This window comes from Anarhichas minor, unplaced genomic scaffold, assembly GCF_050575085.1.
Source record: "Anarhichas minor isolate MPS153535 unplaced genomic scaffold, ASM5057508v1 ptg000058l, whole genome shotgun sequence".
Classification (NCBI taxonomy): Eukaryota; Metazoa; Chordata; class Actinopteri; order Perciformes; family Anarhichadidae; genus Anarhichas; species Anarhichas minor.
The window spans coordinates 5,720,001-5,733,635 of NW_027466504.1; the positions used below are offsets into that span (position 1 = coordinate 5,720,001).

A 13,635-nucleotide genomic window follows, 5' to 3' on the forward strand; every position below is an offset into this window, starting at 1 on the left:
AAGATTAAAGGAGAGAAGTGGAGAGAAAAAAAGAAAAGAAGGTAGGACAAGGAAAAAAGAAATGTATAGAATTCAAAAGACGAGAGGAAGGAGTGAATGATAATGGGGAGGAAAGGAAGGAGGAGAGACGAGGAGACGTGGATGGATGAGAGACAAAAGATAAAACATGTGGAAAAAGGTCAAAGGGCGTCAAGAAGAAGGATTCTCCACAGAGTTACAAAGTTTAGACCCAACTAAAGCACTATTATGGAGGCAGCTGCAGTAGTTTTGAAGATATTGACACATGATGAGATGCAGACAGGGTCTGTGTGCACACGGGCCACCTCGCCATCTGTTGTCCCCATCTGGGCAACAGCTACTGTAGAGAAAACCGTGAGCAGAGACGTATGTACCGACGGGAGACCGGGAACACAGAACTCCCCGTGCCTCGGGTTCCTGTTGCACTGGAGCATCTCCACTGCAACCAGCACGCGCGTCATCGCCGACACCTCCTCGTTCTCACACTGCAAAGACGGGGAAGAAAACAATGCACGCTGAGCAACGCGGCCCTCTGCTGAACACACACCAATCCCATGTTTAATTATAGAAAATACAGATACATGTATTATTATTATTCGCTTATAAATCATACATGAAGCTGCAGTGGGATTATCATATTGCATGTTTCCTGACCTCAGTTGATAATGTATGACTTGCTATTGTGTGGAATGAGTTAATGAAGGATTTATATTAACGCTGCACTTCCTAATTTGCAATGCGAGAAACAAACCTTGTGTAGCTGTGACTCAAAGCACATCAGGCTGAAGCGACTGATGCAGAGCAGCAAATTCTTGGCTGACAAACGGTCAAAGGATTGTGGTGACTAATCAGCTGACAAATTGTATAAGCGCTTTCCCCCACATTTCTGTCCCCGCTGTGGAGCCGCACAATCAAGAAATATGGCATACGGAGATGATCGCAGTCCAGCGGATACAATGCTGTAATATGGAAGTAGCACCTACCGCATCAAAAAGATGAATAAAAATGTCATCAGCTACAATAGTAGTAGCCCATTAAAGAAGAACCATAATGTAATACAGGATACATTATGCATGTGACGTGATTATGTTATGACAACAGTCTCAGCGAGTATTCACTCTTCTTTACATTTCACATTTTTTTGCTTTCAAAACAGTTTTTTTTTTAAATCTCAGACATAGTATACATAGGGATACCATCCCCTCCAAGAAATAGAAAATAAATAAGTTCACAAACATTGCAATACTGACGGGTTTCTGTTGTTTTTCTTGGACATTATCAGCTGGAGCAGCAAAGCCGGGTTAAAGCCATTCACCGCAGCAAAGTGCAGCTGCAGGCCTGCCCCGTCCCAGACTACCGCTCACGCACTCACAGCAAGACAACAACAATGTACGGAGTCTGGAGACGGGGAGAGGATCAGGTCGTCGATGAGGATATGGTTCATAACAGTGGAGAGCAGTGGAAGTGAAAGGTGCTCTAGCTCGATCAAAGTGTTCCAGTTGTAACGCGTTGTGTAACGAGTGCCGTGAGTTTTCTGCTCTGAGCCTTTTGGGTTTACTTGTGTTTTAAACACGTTCCAGGACTCATGTGGTCTACTTGTCCATGTTTTACTCCCTTCTCTCGTATTTGAGGATATTATTTAGCAATAGTCACAACAGTTTGGTGTGGTACCTTTGTTTTCTCAAAGTATCGGCTATTAGTCTGTGAATTAACATTAAAAATGTTCTGCATCGTTTGGATTATTGTGTTTATAAATAGCTTTCAATTTATAACTAATTTGAAGTTATTCCATTTATTTCAAATACATACAAGTTATCTTTTCAATCCAATCGATACAGCGTTCTTTAAAACTCCATCATATTGGCCCAACAGGAGTGGAAATATGGTCACTTCTGGTTTAAATGGACATAAAAGGATTCAGCATCCTGAATAACGCCGAAACGCACTCCAGTATTGTCCAAATCAGCAAAGTAATTGCAGAAATACAGATGCTAATTAATGTGAATAATGCCAATTATGCAAACTGCCCAACATATGCAAGTTAGCATCCGGCAGCTTCTAAATGCTGGGGACCCATAATGTACATTTCTAACATAAAACCTCGGGGTATATTGGGCTCTTTAGACTGGCAGGTGGACTAATTTAGGAAGTCAAAGCTCAAACTTAGTAATGATTCATAAATACTGTAACTGGTGCAACCCAATCCTGGACTACAATGTAATGAACTAGGGTCCCCACTCTTCTCTAGAGCAATGATGACACATCATCATAGACCAGCCAGCAGAGAATGGTACCTCATCTTTAGTGTCCATCTTTGAGCCAATCTCCTGCTGCAGCAGCCTCCTGACCTGCACCCACGTGGCCACCACCCGTTTCCTTGCTGCGATGGGGACGGCCTCCCCTGGGGTGTTACAGGTGGACATGCGAAGGCCGAAGTCACACAGCTGGGAGGAAGTGTAGAAAACGACAATGAGCTTGCATTGGTGCGGTATTAGCAGCCTGAGAAGCTCAATAAGTAGAACACGACATTAACAGTGAGGATGCTCCATGATCCTGAATGACATTTTAAATGTAAATGTGAATCATAGTGTCTGTCAAATACCATACATACATACCATCTATGTATCTATAAGAAGCCTTTCTGTAGCCAGAGGCCCTCTGCCAGCCTGCCAGCTGCAGGCACGGCCAACATACACGAAAGAGTTCAGTTCAGGCTATTTATATAAAATGCATCGGAAAGGATCACTTTTTTATCTTTCCTCCAAAGAGGAAACAGACACGATGGAATTGAGTTAATAATTCACTGATAAAGTGCCTTTCATCTGGAGTTAGAGCCGATATTCATGGTGGATCATTTGAATAGAAAAGGAGAACGGAAACAGGGCTCGACTGGCAACTGCAGCTCATACAGAGAGCAGAGACATGAGACGAGACACAGTCACGGGAGCGACATGTGTGTTAAGCTATGAAGGGGATAACAAACTGTATATCTTCCTGATGCTATGTTCACACTACAAGCGACAAAGCTACAAAAGTGTCCGGCTACATTGTCGCCGTTGAAGTGTCTCTCAAGTGCTTGTTGACGTAGTTCTGGCGTAAAATAGCTCTGAGAACCGGCTAACGGTTTGTTTTTCTTCCATTTTATTTTTACGACGGAATGGAACAGGAATTGTGGGTAGATAAAACCTTAAGTTACAGTTACAGTCTTGTCTGTTTTGGTGAACCCACTTACCTTTTTAGCATAATAATACTGGACCTATGGGCTGAATTACAGAACATTCCAGGTGATGGATTTATATGAAGCTTCCTAGCCAGTCACACTTTATGGAGGATGACATGAAGTGTGATAGCTCCAAAATAACATGGAAAAACAGGCCAGGATAATTCATAAAATTAAGAGAGAACATTCGGAAGGTTGAAAGTAAGCTGCACTGTTTCCCCTTCCCTTGCCTTGGGGGTTCATTGCAGCCATCATTGTGCCACCATTGCACAACAGCCTTTGAATGATGTTTTAGACGTCTATTATTTACTTATTAGGAGAGTAATTCGCCACTTCACAAAAAAACATTCGACACATTCTATAATAAGGTCAGAAAATGGAGGGTAAAACTTTGCCGTCCTGGGAACAGCTGATTTTTACGGCAAGCTGACAAGTGGTATTAGTGTTATAGCTGACCCGTTTACATTTATTTCTCCCCACGAAAGTCATCTCTCAAATATATAACGCAACACTATCAGCCAATAGGCATCAGACGATTAATCTGCCATCATCCAAACTATCGTTCTTATATTGGCCAATAAAAGTCCACTATCGGCCCACCTCTATTTTGAAACTTTAAAAAGAGTCGACAGTGTGGAAAACGTTTCATACATATCTGCACAAAAGATTACAACTTGGAGTTTCTGAACACGTCTCGCAAAGATTCAGCAAATTCCATTCAGAGATTATGCACGCACTCCTTTCTGCTATTTTGTGACATTCTGATCCGTTCTTAAGCTTTGAATGATGGAACTCTTTGTTTTCACAGTGGAGAGATCAGAGAGGGAAAAACAAAAAGCAGCTCAAGCCACCGCAATCAGCCTGGGAGGGTCAATCGTGTTCGCTTCAACAGAATGCAACAAATCAAACTTCAAACCCAAAATATTTTGCTTTACTTTACTTTGTGATGTATGGACACGTAGGAGCCAGAAAGACTGGGGCCCGTGTCGTCATGATTTCATGTTACATGATACCTCGAGAGTTCTAAACCCTCTTGAACTCATTGATTGTTCTTTACCATTTCATTAATTATGTATCTGCTACAGAGGTTTTTGGACAGAATTAGTGACTGCACAATAACCACCGGAGTCTGAACAGATAGTTGTAAGTAGTTCTCTATGTTGATAGGCTTCTGAATCTATGTGCAGATATGGTGATGTCATTAATTGTTTTGCAAATTAATGCGGATTTAATGAGTGTTAATAGAAATGTAAGAGAGGACATTTTGATGCAAATTTATAGCGATGTGTGCAACATTTATGCAAATGTGTTGCGACATAGGAGGTTTATATCCAACTTTGGTTATGATTTTATAATAACATACGGAGCCTTTGCACATGTTGGCAACAAAGGCACTTTTATTGGTTAGTTTAAAAGGATATTTTATGAGATCGAAGACTAATGCTTTAATAATGTCACTGAAAATTAACAAAACCGAATGTCAGTGTTTGTCACAAACGCTTCCATGGTACTGATTATTAAATCTACTCATAGAAACATTTTGACACACACACACACACACACACACACACACACACACACACACACACACACACACACACACACACACACACACACACACACACACACACACACACACACACACACACACACGGCCATTAGCAGCATCGCACTTCCACACACCGACATACCTCAGATGCCTTACGGACATCCTGAAGGGCAGCAGGGTCTAAGAAAGCCCCGTGGGCACTGGCCTCGTCTCCTGGCGGGGCTTGCTCGGCGATGTCTGGTCCGCACAGAGGCTGAATCAATCCCCGGGCCACAGCATCACAGAGCAGCACGAACAGAGTGCGGTTCCTGAAGAAATACAATAACGAGAATGCTCCAAACTGACATCATCTGGAGAAAAACAAGGACGGGAATTTGGGCTTGCAGGCCAAAACATACTGTAGTTCCTTCTGAAAGTTAAAAAAAACGCACCACAGATTTGGACAGCTAGATGTATGATATCACTGAATCCCAACATTCAAGTAATTATTTCTATGCCCAAGGACAGCTTGGTGCGTTTCCATGAACATTCACTGCTTCTTCTTACAGCCAGAAACTAGAGCCGAGCTTAAAGCGCATGTTTTTCTGAGAGTGAGCTACAGTGCCAGAGAATAAATTAACAAACATTTTTTTTACAAGTCAACTCTGAGCGTGACTAAAATGATTTTCTGAGAGTACATATTGCAGCTATCGGCTGAAAATGTAATAGTTTTCAAGTTTCAACTGAATTTAAAGACTGTGTTTGCATCGTACATTAATCTATGGTTCAGTCAGGAACACTCTCGTCATACTCGGCGATGATGGCTCCGCTCTTTGAATGATCCCCGGATTAGCCAGCAGCTACCAAGCTAAGATGGGGAGCACCGAGCTATAACCCCCCCCCCCCCAAGGGTTTACAGGAATGAGCCAGAAGTACATTTTTTAAATACATTTCAACCATTTTCCAGAAAGATGCACTCTGAACTAAAAAAGGGGCGGAGGCTGGGGTTGGAGGAGGCGAAGCTTCCCCAGCAGCGCGGTCTGTAACAGCGTAGGTGTAGAATGAATCAGTGAGGAGGGAGTTACATTTAAATAAACCTTGAAGTGAGAGTGGGCTGTGATTGGTGCGTGGCTGTCAGCTGGTTACAGCTGAGGGCGTATGACTTCCGTGTCCTGCATGAACTAACGCTCTGCTTCATTTAACAACTTTCTCCCCCCAAGGGACCTCTTTCCTATCGTTGAGTAACCACTGACTAAGTGACCTATTTTATGGACATTTCATATTGTACTCAACAACAGAGCAACTGATAAACTGTGCCCGTCTACCAATACTGGTGAACACAATAACTGCAAGAAGATCGTGTGAAACGAGAGAATTTTGAGAAATTCCTGTGAAATTAATCGCACGAAAACAAACACCCACCAGTGTGTGAAAGCCTTGACAGGTGTATAGACCCTGTAATGAAAACTGATAGTAATTTAGAGACCCATCCTACCCAGAGAACTCCTTCTTTCGGAGCATCACCACGAGACTTTGGAAGGCGGGAAGCAGGCGTCGGTACTCCCCAGCTGCCAACAAGTGGCTGCTGTAGTTCCACAGGTAAATGGCTGCATTTGCTACCACCCAGGGCTCCTCGATCTCTGCTCCGAGCTCCGCTGCACGCGAGAAGTTGGAGGTGGCATAGGCAGACAGAGCCTGGATCCAGTCTCTGGGTGAGAGAGAGGCAGAGAATACAGAGCGGGAAAGGGAGATAGTCCATATTATGTTGTCTCTAGTGAACAATGCTTATTTAAAATTACAACGCGGGATAGGACTTTCACATGAATAGTTCCATTTGCTGACAGGTTTTTCCGCACCATCCACAGGGGAGAGAGGATCTCCACCTCTACAATGTCAAATACGTTACATCAAATGAGGCTTTCAACACCAATTTGTTTGAGCACCTGGGTGAAGCTCTCAGCCCGCATTATGTTACAATGTGCTGGAGGTGAAGAGTGGAGGAGCAGTATTTCCACTGCTGGATGTGATGTGTCAGGTCTTGTCAATTCAACAAAGAAAGTAGGCTGTTACGACTTCGTTAGATCCTGGAGCTTTGCGGTGTATATCTACAACATCCTGGTCTTTAGTAAAAGGTAACCACATCATTGATGATGTTTGCAGCCTTGTTGAAACCACGTCATTGGTCTGAGAATGCTTTCAGATCTGCTGTGCAGTTTTGGTTCAAGAGGAACAAAACCTGTTTTAGCTAACGGGCTTGTAGTTTAAGCGATTGTGTTATTCCCACCACTACCTGTCATCATCATCTCTGACGAGTTACGCAATGTGCTCACTTTAAAAAGGCTGAAGCACAAGTTATGGTCCTTTGAAACACTTGCATTAAACCACACCAACAGAGACGACAGTTGGCAACGCACATATGGGCATTAGGGGAATTTGATATAATTATATATATAACATATTTTACACAACATTTTATAAGATTCACATGCATCAGGGACCTGAGAATTCATTCTTTTAATAAAATGAATTAATGAACTACTTGTTATCTATTCATAACATAGAATAACAAACTTGGTCACTGAAAGCTTTCATATCACTGCTTATATTACAGTTCCAGCTATTAATAATCACAAATACAACAGAATTTTTTTATTGTTTAATATGGTCATGTACAATGTAATCTGTGATTTGCAAATAATAAAGTAGAAACATATAGACAAAAGACATACAATAATGCTAGCATGTGTGTGTGTGTTTTCACCTGTAAACAAGCCAGTGTGGATCCTCCTCAGACACACACAACTCACTCTCCACTGCGGGGACAGCAGGGCCGTTGAGCTGAACCCCCTCTGTGAGCAGCTTTTGGACGGTGGCCTTGACAAGACAGAATACGTTCATTTCTCAACCACAAAGGATAATATTAAAGATGACTTCCTGTTTTGATAAATTCATAATCAAATGAGAAGGTAAGACCTCCCGCTATGGGAATGACAGCTTCTGTAGAGCCGGTAAAGCTCAGCGGCAGCAGATCAAAGAACAAAAGGAAGCGACTGGTGAGCGTTTTACTCCAGCGGCCGGACAACTCAGGCAAGACAAGAGGACTGAGACGTAGGTATCTATTCAGTTAATGAATTATGACCCCAATCCTCCAAAAAAGAATCCCCCGGTGTACCGTGGAACAAAGAGAGAGCTCATGAGGGGAGCGAGCATAGACGCTACAGTGCGAGTCAGTTCTGACAAGGTCATGTCGTAGCTGTGGATAGTTGTCTCCATTTTCTTCAAAGTGCTGTCAAGTTAACATCTCCGTGGACTTAATAGTGACTTGGAGCTGCAGGCTTGATGGGAAGCGGGATTACGCAATGAGACAAGCTCAGAAGACAAGCACAACAATCTCTGACTCCAACAAATCAACATCTACCTCACGGGCTTGTTAAAAATCCCATAATACATGTTTACTACTGCAAGCAGTGGAACATTACAAAAGGAGCTGAAAAAATAAAATACAATATTCCTATGATCTGAGATAGATAGAATTTTTGTCAACATCAACACCTCGATACAAAAACATCTGTATCCACAGAAGCTTGAAATAAAGAGTTGGTAGAAGCAGGACTTTCCACTGCGCATGGTAAATGATGCTCATTAACACTAATAACTGAAAAGGGACACAAGCAAAGTCAGACAGCTGAAAGTTTTTATGTCTGATGCGTAGAATAAAATCAATAAATATTATCAAAAACACAGAAAAATGTGTTTGTTTCCCTGGAAGATCCACCGGTCATTCTAAGGCTCGTCTTCAGTCCCCTCTGGTTATAATCCTTCAGATTTTCATGAGTTAATTTTCCTACCATTTATGATCTGCATATTTTTAGCAATGGCCATTCAGTGTATATAGTAGATACCTTTCTATATAGTTTTAATTGTTAGTGGCAGAGTCCGCCATTCCAAAGCTGGATTCAAATTGCCTTCATGGGAATCGATACAGTACAACAACAAGCGAAGAAATGAAGGCTAAAGTGTTGTAGTGGGAATTAGGCATAATGCATACGGGAACATCCTGTTGCTTCACAATAAAAAGGTACAGTGTGTAGCATTTAAGGGGATCCATTGGCATAAATGTATCTGTGATATCTATAATATAATATTAATATGTTTTCTTTGGTGTAAACTCGCCTGAAAATAAGAATTTTGTAGTTCTCCTGCCCGCTTGGTTTTAGTTTCAGTTGGTTACGGTCTGCAACCTCACGGCCAGTTACTACACACTGGACCTTTAAGTGTTTCCACGGAGTGGCTTTTACTGTGAAGAAGCCACAGGGAAAGCAATGCTCTTTGGGCTGACCATGATCATTCATCAAATAAAAAAAAGATCGTCTACAGAACAGACAGCAGGGGAGTAATGGAACAAAAAGGAGCCGAGAGCTCAAAGAGCTTTTGACCTGCTTTCTGCGTACACGCAGTAATGCAACCATGTTTGTACAACAGGAGCAAATGTGAAACCTGTTTATGTGGATTACTCCTGCAAGAACATATGAAAAGTGTGTTTGTGTTAGTCGTCACACACCTCAGCACTGATGAAGCGGATTTCGGCAAAAAGCCGCAACAAGTCCCTCACGCAGGTTTGGCTTCGATTGCAACCGTGAAGAGGTTCTGCACCGCTTTCCTCCTCCGAGGACCTGCATTCTGGATCAAATTCACAAAATCTGTGACGCAAATTCTCTCAATGAAACCAATCGTCTCCCTCTTGTATGTATAACTAATTCGGCTACCACTACTATTTCCTGCCCATCACTCCGATATTGAGGAATAGTACCGTCGGTCTCGGAGATCTTCCATCTGCCGTCGTCGTAGAGCAAACAGAATCGACAAGCAGCTCGGCACACATCCCACACTTCCTGTTTCCTGGCTGTCTTCACCAGCGTTGCCCACAGCTTCACTCTGGAGCAACAAAAAAATAAATAAAGAACACTTAAGAGATGATTAAAAAGGTGGAGATCAGGGCAAGGGCAAAGCAGCACACTGTACATGATTTAAGGTTGTTTTTTTTGCCGGGCCATGAATAACAAACTTTTCCTTTGGGGAATCTTCAAGTCAAGCCTCTTGCCCTCTCCGGCCCATTAAGCTTGCAATGTCTCATGTGCACACTTTTTTACTGTAATGATGTTGGTAGACAGGCAGCCTCAACTACGCACTGTGAATGTAAAAGAAGGTTGTAGACGCCTACAGTCACACAACAACTTTAACTGTAGAGAGGATCAAAAGAAACCAAGGCATACAAACCTGCTTAAGCTGGGTTTCTGGGAAGCCTGACAGCTAAAAAAAGTAATTTCTAAGAAGATTTGACAGGAAGACTTCACTTGTATTCAAGAATATACATGTACAATCACAATGAATACATGTAAATGTACAAACACACACCTCTCTGTGTTGTCTGTGTCATCTCCCTGTCTGGCCAGGTGTCCGTCCAGCTTCCGCACAGATGTAGAGTGATGCTGCGCCTTCGCAGAGAGCTGAGCCACTGGTCCAGATCCTAGACCGCCTACGGGAACTAGACAATTGTTGGAAGACTGAATACATAAGTCGATTAATGCTACTGGAAAAGCTCCAGCGTTTTCGCTAAATAATGATTCAATACAATTTTGTGTCTGTTACACAACTCCTTAGGCCTAAAGGATGCATAAAACATGGAATAAATGTGCACTAATGTAGGTAGTGAGAATGTTATCCTTTCGAGGAAGTTACAAAATGAGCCTCATTATCCCACTTCCACGTAAGAAAGGAACGACTACTAAGGGACCCCGAGAGTAAGTGGCCCATTTCCAGCATCGCAACGTCAGACTGCGATGTAATCATGTCGACAAGTAAGAAAACAAAACAAAACAAAAAGCAAAACAACGGAGCATGATCCAGATTTTTAGTCACACCCGCCCGCAGCAACAGAGTTATTCAAAGCATTTGTTTTATGGACTGAACTACAAAAAGAGGTCTGTGACTTTGACTGGCGTGTTTTAAAGAAGCAGAACGCTCCCGAGCCTGCACGCTCACCAAAGCACTAAAAGGCTGTACGCACCCGCTCTCATGCACGCGCCTCTCGTTGATGTCCATCTGAGGTACAACACAACATCGTGGCAACAATACAAGCTACAATTAATTTAAAAAAATACTTGGCGTGCTGGCTTTGAGGCACCGCACACGACGGTTAAGTGTCGTCATCGAGGGGACGCTTGAGGTTTATAGACAAAACCAAGAGGGGCCTCTATGGACCAAAGGGGCCCTTTTGACTAGCTGACAAAAAGGCTGAGGGGAGTTCTTTCCTAGGTCATTAGACTGCTGAATGTTCATTTGATGCTGCGGGCCAAGGCGCATGGAATAAGTGTGAGATCAAAGGGCCCTCTGCTGCATGATCCAGCACACACAGTCAAGGTTTTTTGCAAAACCTGGCAAGTTCGACGCCGCCACTGAACGATCTTTTGTCGAGACTTGAAGTCTCAGGGGACAAATTCACACACGAGACAGCGCACACGCCAGGTTTGGCTCTGTGACGTTGGTTCCTATTCTCATTCACAAGCTGTGCGTAATCAGTGCCTACTTTACTGAGACAGCAGCCCGTTACACAATCAGCGCAGAGGACCGCCATCAGGCTGCATTCTGGGATCTCCGTCGGATCAGAACAGTGGGGTTTGTCCGAGATCGCAGAGTGTAGAAAATAAAATCATATACTCATTACTGGACTTAATTACGAATTCTAAAACATGGACTAATGCCACAGTTCAACAGCTAACATCAATGTTTTATTAGTCAATAGTTTATAGTATGGCCTGATCTGTACGCCTATCATTTCATTAATGCAACGGGGCTTTCCCTGATGCCATGACATAGTCAGATACTTCTCATTCCCCCCTTAAATGTATGTATATGCATAAAGGAGAAAAGTGCACTTTACCCATGATAAGAGGGGAATATGGGGGAATATTCTTCCAAAGTTTAATGACATGTGTGATTCCCGGTGCATAAACAAAGGCTTAGTCAATATGGATGTGTTTAAAGCTAACAGATGAATATTTCTTCTGACAAACAGCACGTGTGTTGAGTAAATGTTGTCGTGTCTCTGTGAAAACTGAAAGCAAGAAGAGAAATGTGTACTTTTGGAGGTGTCGTCAGCATCCAGCACCATCTGGAAATGGTCAGGGGCCAAAAGCTGACCCACGGAGACCAGGACGGGACGGCTGTCCGTCCTGTCTTGGGGCTGCATGTCCCTGGCCTGAGGACGGGAAGGAAGGGTTGGATGTCAGACTTAACTTGTAGCCATTACTAGGCACACTCCTCTTCTCACCATACATAAAAACACACTGAATTTAAGTTCTCCTTGCCTGTACATATGTATGATTTCTGTATGTTTTTACATAAAATAAGCATCCGCTTGTTACGTTTTAAAGAACCGCTTCATTTTGTAATGTTAAGACTGTCTGACACAGACGGGCTGCAAACCTGCTGCATAAGCATATCGGCTTTATCCTCAGCCCGGGGGGGCGATTGGTAGAGGGTGCCTCTGAGCTGCAGGAGGCGGAGAGCTGACGACAGGCGCTCTTGTCGCGTCCCGTTATCCAGCAGCAGGGCTTTCTGAAGGTGAGTCAAAGAAGCCTCAAGGCGCCCGTCCTCCTCTTCAATCGCTGCCAGCTCCGAGTGGACTTGACAGCGCGTCTCCAGCAGCGCACTGTGAAAATAGCAAACAAACACTCCCAGCATAAACTTGTACATTATAAATGACGACAAATCTGTAGGTGTGATACCACAGTTCAAAATTGGGAGACAGTACTTCATCGTCATCTTGAAAAGTACCTAAATGTTGGCTCTCTGTAAATGTTACGAAAATACAACAGTGAACAAAAATATTTCGGACCATAAATCATCATAATAGCATTTTTCTAGATCCAAATGTCAAACACAAACATATAGTGCATTTAAAAAAAAAAAAGAAATCTGACTCTGCAATCCCTCAAAAACCAACAAAATATGATATGTTATTGCATTCCAACACAGATTGAGCTATAATATAACAGAGCCACCATAACATGCAGTATACTGTATGTAAAGTGGATTTGAGGAAACTGTAAACCTTTGAATGTCTTCCAGGACTTGGGCCACCCTGAGCAGAGGTGTCCTGATGCGTTTCCTGAGGTTGTGCTGCATGAGGGGCAGACAGGAGCTCCACTGCGCGGCGCACACCGCCTGCGCGGCCTGAGGGTCCCCCTCCCTCACCGCCGTCTGCAGCCACTGATCCAGCTTGCCTATCTCCTTCAGCCGGGCCTGTGGGATCAAGACTACAGATTGAGAGCGTCTCTCCTGTAGCAACGAGAGCACGACACTTCTATCATTTGGCAAGTGCACTTGGACTGTATTAAATACGGGGTGCCAAATCTTACATTTTCAAGCCAAAATATTAAATGGTGCAACATGAGATTACAGAGTCCTCCTTCCCTCGAGATTAAAAATTTTTTTTTTCCAGAGAGGAAAAACTGATGATTAAAGTTGTCAGCTGAAACTCTAAGCGCTGCTAGCTGAGTTAGCAGCTTTCAGGCAGAGATACCTAGAGTGTAAGGATGTACTGCCTTCAGACAGAGAATGAGATTACAGAAAATATTACAGAACAGTTAATCACGACTCCGCCAATGGGTCCACCGCCCGCATCACATGCTGGCGGGAACGCACGGCTGTATGATCGAGCACCTCCACGCTGGCTTTGGAGTAGTCGTTCGTCTTCCCCTCTCTCTTCTGGAGGTTGACGTCACAGCTGACACATTCCATTATTACGCGCTGGCCAAGACTCTGAAAAGACAAAAGCACATACGTGTGGTTACAAGAGTCGGCGCTC

At 43.3% G+C, this 13,635-nt stretch overlaps 1 protein-coding gene across 1 annotated transcript in view; it reads right to left on the reverse strand.

Annotated features, from left to right (window-relative positions):
• cfap46 (cilia and flagella associated protein 46) overlaps window positions 1-13,635 on the reverse strand; it is a 68,311-nt gene that overhangs the window by 49,170 nt on the left and 5,506 nt on the right. The window contains exons 10-21 of the mRNA XM_076077356.1: window positions 13,491-13,589; window positions 12,880-13,070; window positions 12,252-12,477; window positions 11,907-12,024; window positions 10,182-10,311; window positions 9,577-9,701; window positions 9,328-9,446; window positions 7,528-7,640; window positions 6,262-6,474; window positions 4,930-5,095; window positions 2,313-2,462; window positions 393-503 (exon numbers count right to left, since the gene is read on the reverse strand). Of these exons, the coding sequence (XP_075933471.1) occupies window positions 393-503; window positions 2,313-2,462; window positions 4,930-5,095; window positions 6,262-6,474; window positions 7,528-7,640; window positions 9,328-9,446; window positions 9,577-9,701; window positions 10,182-10,311; window positions 11,907-12,024; window positions 12,252-12,477; window positions 12,880-13,070; window positions 13,491-13,589 (1,761 nt within the window). The remainder of the gene's footprint in view (window positions 1-392; window positions 504-2,312; window positions 2,463-4,929; window positions 5,096-6,261; window positions 6,475-7,527; window positions 7,641-9,327; window positions 9,447-9,576; window positions 9,702-10,181; window positions 10,312-11,906; window positions 12,025-12,251; window positions 12,478-12,879; window positions 13,071-13,490; window positions 13,590-13,635) is intronic.